The 16,189-nt window shown below is 39.9% G+C and overlaps 1 protein-coding gene across 1 annotated transcript in view; it reads right to left on the bottom strand.

Moving 5' to 3' along the window:
* RRM1 (ribonucleotide reductase catalytic subunit M1) overlaps positions 1–14,629 on the bottom strand; it is a 34,677-nt gene extending 20,048 nt beyond the window's left edge. The window contains exons 1-7 of the mRNA XM_029209075.1: positions 14,407–14,629; positions 9,060–9,148; positions 5,596–5,773; positions 4,419–4,519; positions 2,080–2,139; positions 1,190–1,229; positions 770–932 (exon numbers count right to left, since the gene is read on the bottom strand). Of these exons, the coding sequence (XP_029064908.1) occupies positions 770–932; positions 1,190–1,229; positions 2,080–2,139; positions 4,419–4,519; positions 5,596–5,773; positions 9,060–9,148; positions 14,407–14,425 (650 nt within the window). The 5' untranslated portion in view covers positions 14,426–14,629. The remainder of the gene's footprint in view (positions 1–769; positions 933–1,189; positions 1,230–2,079; positions 2,140–4,418; positions 4,520–5,595; positions 5,774–9,059; positions 9,149–14,406) is intronic.
* Positions 14,630–16,189: the final 1,560 nt, after the last annotated feature.

Here is a 16,189-nt window from a genome sequence, read left to right as displayed (position 1 = left end):
TCAGAAAATGGCACCATAATAAATCCTGTTACTCTACCCATAAACTCAGGAACCACTCTTGACTCATATCCAAATCATCAAATTCTATCAATTTTACCTCCCAAATCTCCTGAATTTGTCTATTTCTCTCAATCTCTACTTTCACCTCCCTAAACAAAATACCATAATCTCTCATACAGACTACGATTAGAGTCCTCTAATTACTGTCAGTATTTACTTTTATTAAAAAACTTTATTGAGATATAATTCACATACCATACAAGTCCCCATTTAAAGTGTACAATTAATGGTTTTTAGTATATTCACAGAGTTGTACAACCATCACCACAATCATGTTTAAAATTTTATTATCGGCATTTGTCTCTCTTCAATTCATTTACCACACTGCAGTAAGAGAGCTTTCCAGAAAGTAAATCTCATTTAATCAGAACAGGAGCGATTAAATGTATATCAGGGCTTCCCTGTGGCGCAGTGGTTGAGAGTCCACCTGCCGATGCAGGGGACACAGGTTCGTGCCCCGGTCCAGGAGGATCCCACATGCCGTGGAGCGGCTGGGCCCATGAGCCATGGCCGCTGAGCCTGCACGTCCAGAGCCTGTGCTCCGCAACAGGAGAGGCCACAACAGTGAGAGGCCCGCGTACCACAAAAAAAAAAAAAAGTATATCAAATTAATTTTTAAGTGATGAACTGCCTAGTTTCTTCAGGTCAAGGTTTATTTCCCTAGCAAAAGCATTTCAGAACATTAAAAGCGACTATAGATGACACATACCTAGAAAGTTGTGGGCGGTTGGTGCCAGCATTGAAGAGAGTGGGAGAGGCATGGGTAAACCACTTCTCAGAGAGAAGGTTGTATGTTTCAATAGCAGCATCAATATCTTCTTTGTGAATGCCCACAGATACCCTCATCAACATATGCTGTGGTCTTTCAGCCACTAAAAACAAAAGAGGAATTTTCACATAATGGGACATGTGAGAAAAACTAGGCTGAGATATGTACTTGAGTCAAAAAAAGGAACATCAAAAGACAATTTTAAAAATTTTACACCAATAAGCAGCAAAATTATTCATAAACTAAACCTGAAGTTTAAAATGTTAGAGTTTAAATAGAAGTGCTAAGGCTAATAGCTCAAAGCTCTATTTTCAATATAATGAGTAGAAAATGTACCACACAAACACATTCATGTCTCACCTTTTCCACTGATCTTCAACAAATAGGATCGCTCCAGCGTCTAGAAAAAGCAAAACAACAAAAAACTTCCAGGGCATAGTTTTTAAAGACATAGTAGATATATCATTCACAATAAGGCAATCTTTTTAAATCTTCTCCGTTTTTAATATAATCTTAAATGACAAGAATAGCATATTTCGTTTTACTAGCTTTAGCTTGGAACATTATCAATTGGCTATTTGTTTTGGAAAAGACTGCCTGAAAATTTCTGGAAAAAGCCAGCTCTATGTTAACATGTATAATGTTAATAGCAGATGTTGTAGTATTCATCACCACATCATAATGGTTAACATTTACGAAGTGCTTATAACAGGCTAGGCATTGATCAAAGTAGCACACACATTCACTCCTCAAGAGAATTTGCTGTTGAAATTTTATTATTATCCCTATTCTAAAGATGAGGAAACTGAGGACAGAGAGATTAAGTATCTTGCTAATAAGAAATGGAGCAGAGATTTGAACCCAGGTGGTCTGACACCAACATTCATGTTCTCAATCACTACATAATACTGTTTATCCACACAAAAGTACCTAGAAAAGCACTTGGCACATAGTAGGAATTCAATAAACAGTTGTTGCATAAACAGTAGAATATGGAATCATTCTGGCAAATTACCTGCATAACTCCAAAGGTATCCAGAAGTAATATTTGGAAAACTTGAAAACTGCAAATGAATAAGCTATCTTTCCTTAATTCAAACAACCACCACCACTCTAACCCCACTAATCCCACAGGTCCCTCGACTCCCAACAAATTTCTACCTCTATAATTATATCACTAAAACATAAACAAAAACCCGTATTTCCTGATTCAAGGAGGAATTCCCACTCATTTGAAACCCATTATTTACCTTAAAGCCAAAGTAATTATAAGAGAAATCTCGGTCATAGATAATGGCAGAATTCAGGCGCTGGTGAAGGTAAAAAAAAAGTCCATAATTAAGATAATTAGATTTATTTTCACAAACTCTGGTATCTTTCAGCCCTGACTCCAGAACTAAAATTGACATAGAATATAAAAGAGATAACACTAAGTATTACTTAGTATAGAATAGAAATCCATACCTGATGTCAACAAAAAAAAAATTATATAAATTGAGTATCCTAATTAGGTTTAAAAACATGTACATTAAAGGACTAGAAGAAAACATTTAAGTATAAGTTGTATATAAGTAAAAATACATATGACTTACCAAACTTTCCCTATTATGTTTACAGTACATCTCTGAAGAAGGAAAGAACATGAGCATAAAAGGGACTATATTATCACCCTTAAACATGTTTTTAGATTAGCTATTACTCCAAAAGTATCGGAGCCATATAATTAATAATATGTATTTTTATCTTCCATTTTAAACTGCACATAACAATATATAAGATAAATAATTACGTTAATTCTAAGGCTCATCAAATCCATGGTCCTTTAACAGGTTTTAAACAAACTACTGCTGTGACAGTAATATTTTAAAGCAGAACTGGCCATTGTTACAGGCTTTTGTAGGCTATAGAGCCATTTAAAGAAAACAAAAGCAATTTAGGTACAAATAATCATTTTGGATAGAGAAATGTGGAGCCAGTCTTTCAAAATACTATCAGTATTTCCATATAAGGATCCATGTCCAAGAACTTGAAAAATCTGTACAAAACTCTTCCCTACTAAGTCCGTGCGCCATAACTACTGAGCCCACGCTCTAGAGCCCGAGAAATACTGCTTTACACAGTATATTTCAACATTTTCCAAATTCCATTCATTCAGGTATCATCTCATCTCCATGATTTGTGTTAACTACCATCCATTCTATTAAGACTTTCATTCTCACTTTTTTTGACTTTAATAAGTTTATTTGAAAAAGAAACTTGTGGGAACTCCCTGGCAGTCCAGTGGTTAGGACGCTATGCTTTCACTGCCAGGTTCAATCCCTGGTAGGGGAACTAAGATCCCACAAGCTGCAGGATGTTGCCAAAAAAAAGAAAGAAACTTGTATGTTGATTCCATAAGTGGAAGACTAGTATAAGTTGTCATAAAATGAAAACCATAATAGGGAGGGTGGGAGGGAGGGAGACGCAAGAGGGAAGAGATATGGAGACATAAGTATATGTATAACTGATTCACTTTGTTATAAAGCAGAAACTGACACACCATTGTAAAGCAATTATACTCCAATAAAGATGTAAAAAAGAAAAACAAAACTCTTCCCTTCCTCTTAAATTTTTAAGGGCATCTTTGTTGCCAAAGACAGGTAGGGGCCTTGCATGAAAAATGGAGAACTGAAATACTTGATTATCAATATTTATTTTTTAGATACAGGTTTTTGCTGTCGTCATTTTATTTTTGTTTTTCACCTGTCTTCAAGATTATACATATGAACAACACACAACTCAGTTTCCTCTCAGTCTCTTTAACATCAGATACATATTTAGAGACAGCCGACTAATCATTCTATTACCTACAGTTAAAAGTGGTTTCTAATCTGTGCGGATATCCATGGTAAATAAATCCTGTGTGCAAAAGGGCTGGCTGGACCTACCCATCTTTTCCCTTCTGTTCTTTGGGATGTAGTTAAGAAAGGGGTTGAAACACAAATGGATAATTTTTAAGTTGCTGAGCAAGAAGATCTTTCAAAATTTTACCTGAACCACCCTTTTGGAAGTCAGTTTAGCAATGTCTACTAAAATTTTAAATGTACATACTCTTTGGCTCAGCAATTCCACTTAAGGAATTTACCTTACCAATACACTCATCTACAAGTAAAGCGCTACCATACAAGCATATTCACTGCAGTGAAAAATGGAAAACAAATATTCATCACTAGAGCAATTCTTATATATATGTATAATGATGATACAGCTATAGCATGGAATTCTATGCAGGTAATTCATAAATGCTAATAAAGAACTATCTCTAAGATATACTTGCAAGTGAAAAAGTAACAGAAAGAACAGTATGCACAGTGCACTACCACTAAAAGGAAAAATAAAGGTACACATACGTGTATTATAGAACAGCTCTGGAAAAATACAATTTAAAATGACAAAATGTTGCTGTTTCTAGAGAGGAAAACTAGGATTCAGAGAAGGAGAAAGAATTACTTTTTGCCTCTATCTCTTGTAGTGTTTAAATTTTTTAAAATGTGCTTATTTTCTTAAAAAAAAATCTATAAAAAATTTTTCACCAAAGCATTATACATACATCTTTATTGGCCAAAACAATATCCACTGTTGACTTGGCCACCATGGGAGAGTGCTTGCCATTATGTGGATTTATGTAGTTGAAGAGGTCTTCCATTACATCTAAAAACAAAACAACAGAAAATTAAAATATCAAAATCACTTAACAGCTAATTCAATCTTCAGGTAACAGTTTACAACAGTGGTTCTCAACCGTTTTTCATCCCAACCCACCTTAGTACCTAGCACAGAAAGTGCTCAATGAACATACACACGTCTAATAAATATATAAGGAAATATATATATTTATAAGCTAAATCTTCCAGAGTTAGAGTGAGCATAGGCTCCTGGAGTTTGAAAAAGACTGCCAGATGATTCTGACATAAAACCCCATTGAGAATTACTGGTTGAAAATAAAGAAAAACAGAAATTATAACCTCTTCTCAAGTTTTTTTTATCCTAACAAAACAGACACTCAACTTAAAATTCAAAACCTATCATCCCAGGCATTTTACTTCTATAAATGCACATTTAGTAATAAGCCCTCTCTTCCAGACATCACAGCAGTATTTAGTCCTCTGCATTTATACATATAATACACATATACACAAAGCTGGCATTCTGACTGAATTTGACTTGAATCCATAGTCAATTTCGGGAGAACTGATATCTTTACAATAAATCTACTGAAGAGTGGGATATAATGCTTAAGTCCCCATATAACAGATCTCGAATTGAAAGCTGAAAGATTTCTACTCTCAGTCTACCAGCTGACTTCTTATATACCACTTTTTATATACCTAACAAATTATTTAACCTTCCTTTGCCCACATTCCCTGAGCTATAAAATGGGAGTGCTGACTAATGGTGACAAAAGACTGACTGTAACACTTTGTTCAACCCAGAAATTATCAATAAATATTATTCTTTTTTCCAACCACACCACCACCAAGCATCTAAAGATGGGTTTCAAAAAAAAAAAGAAACAAAAAGATAAAAGTATCCATTGACCCTTCCATGCAGCAGGTCAGCAGCATGGAGAAATAGGAAGTTCTAGTCTCCCTCTGCCACTAACCTGCACACTTTGCTTTTTTAAACAAGATGGAATTTCTCTTTTTGACACTCAAGGTTTCATTCTAGTACCCCTATAAATTTTCTGAAAATACTAAATTCTTTCTAACTTTTTCCTCTAGACTCACCACTGAATACTTTCTTTGTTTCTTTGTGCAAGTTAGAGACGGCAATCCTTGCTGCCAGGATGGCATAGTCAGGGTGCTTAGTAGTCAAGGTCGCAGCTGTTTCAGCAGCCAAAGTATCTAGTTCCACAGTAGTGACCCCACTGTATAAGCCTTGGATTACTTTCATGGTGATCTGAGCCTATAAAAGCAAAACCAAGAATTACTTGTGCTTTCCCAAGAACCAACAGCTTCCTTAAGAGAGCAATGAAGAAAACAATCAATTTATATCAAAATAAAAGACAACTTCCTTTTATGAAAAATTATCTTTCAGAATGGTGGGCTGTGGAAAATTTAGTAATGAGAATTCATAAGCCAATAGAGCTGCTAGAAAATGCATACTACATATACAATGAAGAAGTGTGGAACGAAAGAAAGAGAGAAAGAGAAAGAAAGAAAGCGGGGGGAGGAAGGGAGGAAGGAAGAAAGTTAGTTTTAAAATCTAAGTAGAGCTTTTACAGAGATTAACAGTCACACAGGGAAACAGCTGAAAACAGACCAATGATTCTATAATTATTTCCCCATCTTTTATTCAAATTCTCTCTATATAATCAGGGTTCACGCTACATACTTACCCATTTTGCCCCAATTCTACCTAAGGACAAGTATGGGAAAGCAAATGAATCAAACTTTAATCATTCCAATGAAAGGAGATGAAGATATAAGTTAGAGTTGGGGCTGAGTCATCAAATAATTTAATGGCTACTCCCTCTTTAACATTTCACAGATTACAAAATATCTCAACTTTCATGATCTTCTCTGACATTTCACAATTACCTGTGAGATGGGTATATAACTATCACCACTTTACATGAGGAACCAGGTTACTGGGACTTGCCCAAGCTTTACTATCTAAGTCTTCTGGCTCCACATCCCATTCAACCTCAATGCATTTCACTGTTTTCAAGACCGTACTGTAAGAGATACCCCTCTTTAAAACACACGATGCTAACACACATATATATGGAATCTAAAAAAAAAAGGATATGAAGAACCTAGGGTCAGGACAAGAATAAAGACGCAGACCTACTAGAGAATGGACTTGAGGACACAGGGAGGGGGAAGGGTAAGCTGGGACAAAGTGAGAGCGTGGCATGGACATATATACACTACCAAATGCAAAATAGATAGCTAGTGGGAAGCAGCCGCCTAGCACAGGGAGATCAGCTTGGTGCTTTGTGACCACCTAGAGGGGTGGGATAGGGAGGGTGGGAGGGGGGGAGACGCAAGAGGGAAGAGATATGGGGATATATGTATATGTATAGCTGATTCACTTTGTTATAAAGCAGAAACACACCATTGTAAAGCAATTATACTCCAATAAAGATGTTAAAGAATAAATAAATACATAGATAAATAAAACACACAATGCACAAGTCAAGAAAGACAAATTCGGGGCTTCCCTGGTGGCGCAGTGGTTGAGAGTCCACCTGCCAATGCAGGGGACATGGGTTCGTGCCCCGGTCCGGGAGGACCCCACATGCTGCGGAGCAGCGGGGCCCGTGAACCATGGCCACTGAGCCTGCGCGTCCGGAGCCTGTGCTCCGCAACGGGAGAGGCCACAGCAGTGAGAGGGCCACGTACTGAAAAAAAAAAAAAAAAAAGACAAATTCCATGTTGTATATATGTATGTGTTTACTGAATCTTTAAAAAAAAAAAAAAAAAAAGATTAGGGAATTTCCCAGTGGTCCAGTGGCTGTGTCTCCAAGCTTCCACTGCAGGGGGCACGGGTTCAATCTCTGGTCGGGGAACTAAGATCCCACAAGCCATGCAGCCGCAAAAAAAAAAAAAACAACAAAAAAAAAAACAGATTAATCCAACAGAAAATGAATGCCATTTCCCAGTTGACAAAAGCATGCCCCCTCAAAAAAAAGTGTGTAATTACTAGTTTAGAATCTATTCCAATTAAATTTCAGACCTAAGCTAAGGTTGCTCCTGATCACTTTCTTCTCAGATCCAACAATTAACTCATGTTCAGTAAAAGAGTAGTGAAGTCTTCTAAATGATTTCTGGTGCTATGTGGCAAGTAATCAGAACTCAGAATAAAATAACGTCTGTGTGCTAATAACCATGCCAGATCTAAAAACACATAGACTTTTTCAACTAAATCTACCCTAGAAAGCTCGAGTCAGCTCTAGCACACCTGCACTCTGAAATGTGTGCATGAGGCAATAGAACACCTACGAGTCAAGATACCTAGGTTCTTCTTCCTACACTCCCACTCACTTGTACAAGTCACTCCCCTTCACTTTGGACCTTCCTTATCTATAAAACAAGGAAGATGAAATACGATGATCTCTCAGGTTCGTTCCAACTCTAATATTCTACTATCCTAATTATTGTCTAGATTTCTAAATGTAAAAGGGAATTTCTAATAAGCATATTTTAAAGCTGTATAAAATTATTTTCTTTTGACCATTTTGGTCAATTCAATATTTATTGAGCATCTAATTATATATGTGTTAAGCATTGTGGATATCACAAGAACAAGATACAGGCCTCCCCAGCAACTCTCGGGGAGGACAAAGACATATAATTAATTTCTATACTAGGTGGTTAATGCTATGAGGCCAGCACAAGTGCTAGAGTAGTACAGATAAAATACCTAAATAAGGATGGGGCAGTATGGGTTTAAAAAAAAGAAGGTTCTTAGAGACTCCGTTTAGTAAGATCATTTTGAAAGCCATGTGGAAGATGTATTTGAAGACTGCAAGATGAGAGGAAGACCAGAAGAACACTTCAGAGACCACTACAGATAGCAGTCTAGATAAGAGATGCTGAGGGTCTAGAGTAGAGGAGTTATAGAAAGAGAAAAGCACAGCAACTTGCTTATGAATAGCTGGCTCTCCTTAATTTAAAAGCTGGCCATGAAATCTATTTTATATTACTTTTATATTACTTTATATTACTTTAATGTATTCTTTCTACATAGATAACAGAAAAGCAAATTTCCAACCAGTTTCTACCCAAATGACCACAATTCCAAAACAAGTTTTTCCACTTATGAATAAAATAATTTACTCAAAGAACTCTCTAATATGAAATGTTAATGTCAAGTTTTCCTCTTTGCTCACTTTTATAGTTCTCTGAAAAGTCAGAACTCACAGCACAGAACAAGATTTAGAAAAAAAGTTTTGTTTCGTTTTGTTTTGTCTGTTTTATTTTTTTTGCCACGCCACACGGCTTGAGGGATCTTAGTTCCCCGACGAGGGATCAAACCCAGGCCATGGCAGTGAAAGCACCATGTCCTAACCACTGGACCGCTAGGGAATTCCCAGGAAAAAACAAAGTTTTAAGCAATAAATTCACATTTTATATCCAAGGCCAAACCAAAATATAGAGCAAGTGAGTGAAGGGCCAGAGATAAGAGACAAGTAAAAAGAAGCACATGAAGCAAGGAACCCAAGATATAAAGCCTATTTACTTACAGGATCAACAAAGTCCATATTGAGTCCATAACAAAGCTTCTGGATTCGAGATGTAATTTTGTCAAACATAACTCGCTCTTGGCGGCCATCTAAAGAATCAAACCATAAATTCATGTTAGCACTTATTAAGATAGCAATGTCAAAGAATCAAATGTAATCAGCATGTAAACTTTTTAAATTGGCCAACATGAAATGCAATTTCATAGATAAAAGATTCAGACCCCCAATAGTTCATCGAGGGATTATTTTTTCATCTTCAAAAAGTAGGGATTCTATACTGATTCTTCCCTTACATTATACATCGGATGGATTCTTGCAATAAATTTCCCTACCCCACGTTGTCCAAATGACAGGCAGAATTATTCTTTAAAACTTAAGTCAAAATCATATCACTACCCACTGCCGCCCAATAGAGGTTTATCATCCATCTCCTTCAGAATCAAGTCAAAATCATTACAACAGTCCACAGAATCCTACACAACCTGCCTTGTGTGCCCCCTTTCCCAACTTCATCTCCTACTCTCCCACCTTCCTCACTCACCATACCCCGCAACCCTGGCTCCTTGCTATCTATACCTCTTTTAGGTCTTTGCTCAATGTCACCTTCTCAATAAGGCTTTCCCAGATCACTCTATTTTCAACTGCAATGCCCCAAACACAGCCTTGCTCCTCTTTATGCTCCTTCTATGCTTTATTTTTCTCTATAGCACTTATGGTCATCTGACATACTCTATATTTACTTACGTATTTGTTTATTGTGTGGCTCTCTGCATCCACTAGAATACAATTTCCAAAAAGAAAAAGATTTTTGTCACGGTTTATGTACCAATGTATTCCCCAGTGCCCAGACCAAAGACCAAGGCCTACCACATAGTAGGTACTCAAATATTTATCGAATGCTAAATGATTTATAAACCTGTCTCCATTCTAACATCTTCATGATAAATTTGGCTTACATACTCTCCTAGAGTAATTAGTGATTTTGAATTTACTTCACACCATGTAAAGAAGTACTTCTTTCTATTTGTAACTCAAAACAATCTTCCAGAGGCAACCTCTTAGTTTTTATTTTGGAGATACGGAAGCATATACATATGGATCTCATCTAGTTAGTCCTTTTATGGTTTTGGACTTAGATCCTATTGCTCTTTGCTCTTCCTAACAAAAAGTCCTGGCTGGCCCAAGGACTTTCTCAAATGTTTGATAAAGAATAAATAAACAGTAAGATACCACTAGTAACCCATCACCAATAGAACAAGTTAGTTTTTCTTAAACACTGATATATTAACTAAGATAGCCCTTCTCTTTCTGATCACCACTGTGACCTCCTTTTCTAACCAGACACATATGCCAGTGTTTAACTCTGGAATACAGTTAATTAGCTGGCCTACACTGGGACTGAGCCCTCAATGCTCTACCAGCTGGTTAGGCAGACAGGTGACCACAAGGCAATATTAGCAAACTGAGAATCTGCAGCTGCCAAATTAATCAGGAAACTGACAGAAAGTACAATGGCAACTGTCTTAATTCACACTGGAAAGTGGAGGCACACTAAGGGGCTGAAGGACCAATGAGCCACTGTTCTCTAGCCTATCATTCCTCTTGGTCACTTTTTTCAACCCACATGTTGATTTTATCATATCACTAATCCCTGCTTACATTATTATCCTCTCAAACAAGGCCTTCCTTAATTTGGTACCACATCTCCTCTACTGTTCCTTGTGAAATAGCCTAAGTCCCAACAGGGCCTCCCATTCCCACATCCATATCACTGCTTATACCTTACTCTGCCTAAAAGTCCCTCTTCCACCTTTCCATACGTCTAACTCCTCCTCACTATTCAACTCTCACCACATCCATGAAACCTGCCCCAACAACTGTAACCCACATTGACCTCTTCTTCCTGTGAAATCCTCTAGAACACTAATTGTCTGATTTCCTCTTGGGTGTAAGCTGTCTTTTTTAATTCCTCTCTCTTCAGGAAGACTTTGCTAATACTGTAAGACCAAGGATGTGCCTCTTCTACAAGATATGAACTTTCTATTCCCTCTACCTGCAATGTTCAGCCCACGGACCTTCACATAGCTGACTCTTAGTATTATTCAGGGCTCAGATCAAATGTCAGCTCCCTCCCTGAGGATACAAACCAAGATTACTTTCTCATTCATCTTTATCACATTACCCTGTTTTACTACCATCATCTCACTAACCACTATCTGGAATTAACTGATTCTTACATGTTTACTTGTTTCTTATATACACTTAACTACTGTCACTCACCGCAGAATGTAAACTCCAATGAGAAAAGGGATTTAGCTTGTTTTGTTCACTGCTGAATCCCCAGTACCTAAAACAGTTCCTGGCATAAAGAGATGCTGAATACAGTCAGCCCTCTGTATCCATGGGTTCCACGTGAACAGATTCAACCAACCGTGGATCATGTACAATTTACGATCCGCAGTTGGTTGGAGCCCTGGATGGGGAACTGGAACTCACAGATGCAAAACCCACCGAGACCGAGGGACTGCTATGGGACTTGAGCATAAACGGATTTTGGTATCCACAGCAGGTCCTGGAACCAAATGCCCATGGATACTGAGGAATGACTGTCAATACCTTCTGAATAATTGAATGAATGGGCTTCTATAGCCTGTACTTTACCTATTAGAATATTGAACATATTTTATTATATTATTGTTCTTGTCTATCTTTCTCAATTGATTGTAAAGATTTTTGAAAACAAGACCTATGTCTGCCTGCTCACCACTGTAACCTCAGTGCCCAGCACAGTATCCACACAGATCTGTAAAATATAGTAACACAGTGGGCTGTAAAGGGAATTAGAAAGGATGGGAGGGAGGAAGGGAGAAGAGAGGGAGGGATAGACAAAGGATATGGAATAGAAGAGATTATCAGAGGGCAAACAGATGCTTTAAAAAGTATTATTTTGCAAACTTTTGTTTCAGTTTTATGTAAATATTTACTTATACATGTGTGTGTACTCAGTCATGATGTAAAATGCACAGTTTTGAAAACACTATACTAAAGTCCAAAGCACACTTTTCAACTCAGCTACACTACATTTGTTCCATTGGTTCTCAACTTTTTTTTTTTAACCTTAATTTCCTTGAGCAATACAATACTGTCCCACCAAGAAAAATAGCCCAAGACAGCAGATGAGAAAAACTCATCTACTATTCCCTTCTGTTATCTAACAATTTTCATATGGATTATTCCTGCATCCCTAACAGCCCTAAGATCATGGAAGATGGAGATGCCTTCTCCCTCTATTATTTCCCTCATGGTGCTAAGCAAGATATTAGCACATTCAGTAAGTAATACCTTAGGTAGGCTGCTAGTTGCCCTCTTGAATAATCACATTAAGATTAACAAAACCTACATGAGTTAGTCTGCTACTATACTATCATGCCAAAAATGGGGGGGGGGTGGATACCCTAAGCAAATTAAAGATCAAAAATAAAATAAAGAAACAAATCTAAGTACAATGTTGTATATTAACAAGGCTTTACAGATGAACCAGTTTGCAAGGCAGAAATAGAGACACAGATGTAGGGAATAAACCTATGGACAACAAGGGAGGAAAGCGCTGGGGGGCGGGGGGTGTGTGTGAATTGGGAGACTGGGATTGACATATATACACTAATATGTATAAAATAGATAACTAATAAAAAAGAAAAGAAAAGAAATGAAAAAACAAGGCTGGCAGAGTCTAGCAGCAAACCATCTGGATCATATTAGGTTCTCTGAAGGAATGAGAAACAAAATAAGACCGGCCTTTTGTTTGTTGTAGATAGTACTTTTTAAACCACAGTATTTGAAAGTGGACCCAAAAGGTTAAAAATGCAACACAGAGGTGTTACCCACTCCAGAGATCTAAGTTCACAAGTTGTCAATTCATCTGTTACAGATTTATCATAAGGGCTCCTCATACTTACATACCCTTTTCTAAAGGTTTAAAAAACTGAATGCTCCTCTCTCACTCACAGGTATGGACCAATAAAAGTGCACTATGTATTTTGATCTTTGGTCTCATCAGCTAAAATGGGAGACTTGGGAAATTCAGAGAATGATGTTCTAAAGATACTGATGCCAGGAAGGTCCACCACTGTCCATCTCTCAGCTGTACGCCACCTAGTTACAACCAAATCAACTACCTGCCTACTCACAACACTCATGATATCCTATATTTTAAAATAATTATTCTCATCCACTCATGAATGAGCATCTATATTCATGGCAGGTCCTGTGCTAAGTGTGGGCATAAAGTCCTCATCTTTGAAACACTCACAGCCTAGTGGACAAAACAATCAGTCAATCAGTGTTCACTAAGTGCCTACAATTTTGAAATAACTTCTTTGCTTCAACAGAGGCAAGTAGAGTCGACTCAAAACGTGTTCGTACCTGTCCCATATGGTTCTCTGTTAAGAGTATGTTTTGCTCTTGTTTTTCCAACCTGATTAAATCTTTTCCGGAGGCAAGTCTGTCTCCTCTTATAATTAATTTCACAGAATCAAGCAAAGGACTGACACAAAGGAAGGTACTCAGCAAGCCTAACAGGAAATAAGTGTTGAGGAAGAACACAAGTCCCTGGCCCTTCCCGGTCCCCCACGCTGCCAGAAGATGTCTTGGCCACCCTACTCTAATTCCATATCTCTTACCATCTAGGGTAAGGCCAGCCAGTCCCGATCCCAAACTCCTCTGGGACCACTCCTGGGGCAAACGGCAACACATCCCTCACGAAGGGCAAACTCCGTGGAGATGTCTGTATCTGAGCCTGACGTTTTTCACCCCACAAAAGAGCTCAGGAAGCTGCTAGGTGCCCGTGTAGGGTGCAGAGCCCCTGCTTCACTAGATCCCCCCGTGCCTAGGACAGGTGACCAAGCCTTTCAAATAAAACTCTGTTGTTCGCTATGGGTTCGAAGCCTGGCCTCACCAGCATCGAACCGGGTGACCGTGCAGTCTCCGCACCTCTCTCTGCGCTTCAGTATCTTCACCCGCGAGGCGGACCCAATAACCCCTACCTCAGGGGCTCCCGGTGAGGAATCAAGTACCGCCTGCAAAGAGCTGTGCGCGCACAGCTACTATTCGCTAAAGGGAAGGTGTTACTCTTTAGACGTGCGGCCGGATGGCAGAGCCACGGGGCGCAGACTAAAGGCCAGAGGGGGGTTGGGGACAGACTGACGAAAGGGCAGGAGCCCGAGAAGGTGACAGGGCGGGAAGCTGCCGCCGGCAGCGCGGGAAGCGGCGGAGGCGGGCGGGCGCGGCTAACTGCTAGGGCGGCGGCAGCCCGCGTACCTCCCCCACCGCCCCCTCCCCGGCCTCTCACCTCGCTTGATAACATGCATCGCAACTAGTGGCTGAGGCGCCGAGGGATGCGAGACGCGGCTGCAGCTCTGAGGCGCCGGCAGGATCGAGAAGGTGGCAGAGTGCGGAAGGTCAGGCTCGAGGGGTTGCTCGGGTGCAGGGCCTGGCGTTAGGGCCAGAGCGCACTTTCCCTCCACAGAGCAGGGCAAGGCAATCCGAATCCTCTTCCCGCTCCCGCCAGCCGCAACGCAAAAGCAGCGCGACAGAGCTCGCAGGATGTTATGCGACGCTGCCAGCGCCGCGGCCGGTGGGCAGGCCTAGCGTAGCAGAGTGTCGTTCCCACAGCCGCCATGTTGAGTGTGGGCAGGGCCCAGGAGACGGCGCCTCTCCCACGGTCGTGTTAGGTGTGGGTGCGCCCGGCGGGAACGCCGCTCTTCGGCCGCCATGTTGGGTGTGGGCAAAGCCCTATCTGGGGCTCCGCGGCCGGACTTAGCGCGCAGAGGCAGGCCAGGCGTGGCTCCGCCTCTCTTGCCGGCAGGCCCCGCAGAAGTCAGGGCGGTTCGAGTATTTTTGAAATAGCAAAACCCCAACCATCCGTTTTTTCTTGTCTTGAAGACTGTTACGTGATGATAACCGAAGACTGCCGTCCGAGCTGAGCTCTAGCCTGAGATCCGCAGCCGGAGGCCGGAGGCTGGGAGCCCCAGGGCCCTTCGGGCGGCCTGAAATCTCGCACTCAAGTCAGGTTGGAAGAGAGCCTTGCTAGGCCAAGGGCCTTTGGAGTTTATCTTGACGGAAATGGGAACGAGCCCTGGCAGAGTTTTGAGCAGGGCAGGGCTATGATCCATTTGCTTTTAGAATTATCCAGTGGATGTGGCTCGTGGAGGTAGAATGGACAGGACTTGGTTACCGAATGTGGGGTGTCAGAATAGGTGAGACATGACTCACAAGGCTGGTGTAGAAGCTTCCGATTTGGGCTAGGCTGACTGATTTTTATGATATCTCACGTGGCATCCCCTCCCTAAAACCTTTCACTGGTTCCTTACTGCTCTCAAGGTGGTTCCAAGGTTCCTGTGAAGTACAGTGGTACCTCAAAGATATTGGTTCCAGACAACTGCAATATAGCAAATATCACAATAAAGCAAGTCACACAAACTTTTTGGTTTCCCGGTGCATATAAAAGTTATATTTACACTATACTGTAGTCTATTAAGTGTGCAATAGCATTATGTCTATTAAAAAAAATGTACATACCTTAATAAAAAATACTTTGTTGCTAAAAAATGTTAACCACCATCTGAGCCTTCAGCAAGTGGTAATCTTTTGGCTGGTGGAGGGTTTGAAATATTGCAAGAATTACCAAATGTGACACAGAGACGTGAAGCAAGCAAATGCTGTTAGAAAAATGGTGCTGATAAGACTTGCTTGCCACAAATCTTCAATCTGTAAAAAATGCAATACTCGCGAAGTGCAATAAAATGAGTTATGCCTGTAATTCTAACAGTCACAGGTGATAAGTGAAGCCATATGATAGATAGGGTCAGATGGCCTAGAGATAGGGTTGCCAGATTTAGCTAATAAAAATGTATCCCCAATATTTCATGGGACATAATTATACTAAAAATTTATTTGTCTGTCTAATATTCAACTACTGTATCCTGTATTTCATCTGGTAACCCTACCCAGAGAGCTTTTGGGAATGTGTATGAGAGTTTCACTTTCCCTTGGCAGCAGAGAAATGTCTCTTCATCCTGTCTGCTGTGCCACAAAGAGCACAGAGAACACAAGGAGAGTCAGTCAAAGCCAGC

Source organism: Monodon monoceros, unplaced genomic scaffold (assembly GCF_005190385.1).
Source record: "Monodon monoceros isolate NGI ecotype Baffin Bay Population unplaced genomic scaffold, NGI_Narwhal_1 Super_Scaffold_7, whole genome shotgun sequence".
Classification (NCBI taxonomy): domain Eukaryota; kingdom Metazoa; phylum Chordata; class Mammalia; order Artiodactyla; family Monodontidae; genus Monodon; species Monodon monoceros.
Note: the sequence above shows the minus strand (reverse complement) of the source record. Positions and strands in the feature narration are given on the sequence as shown.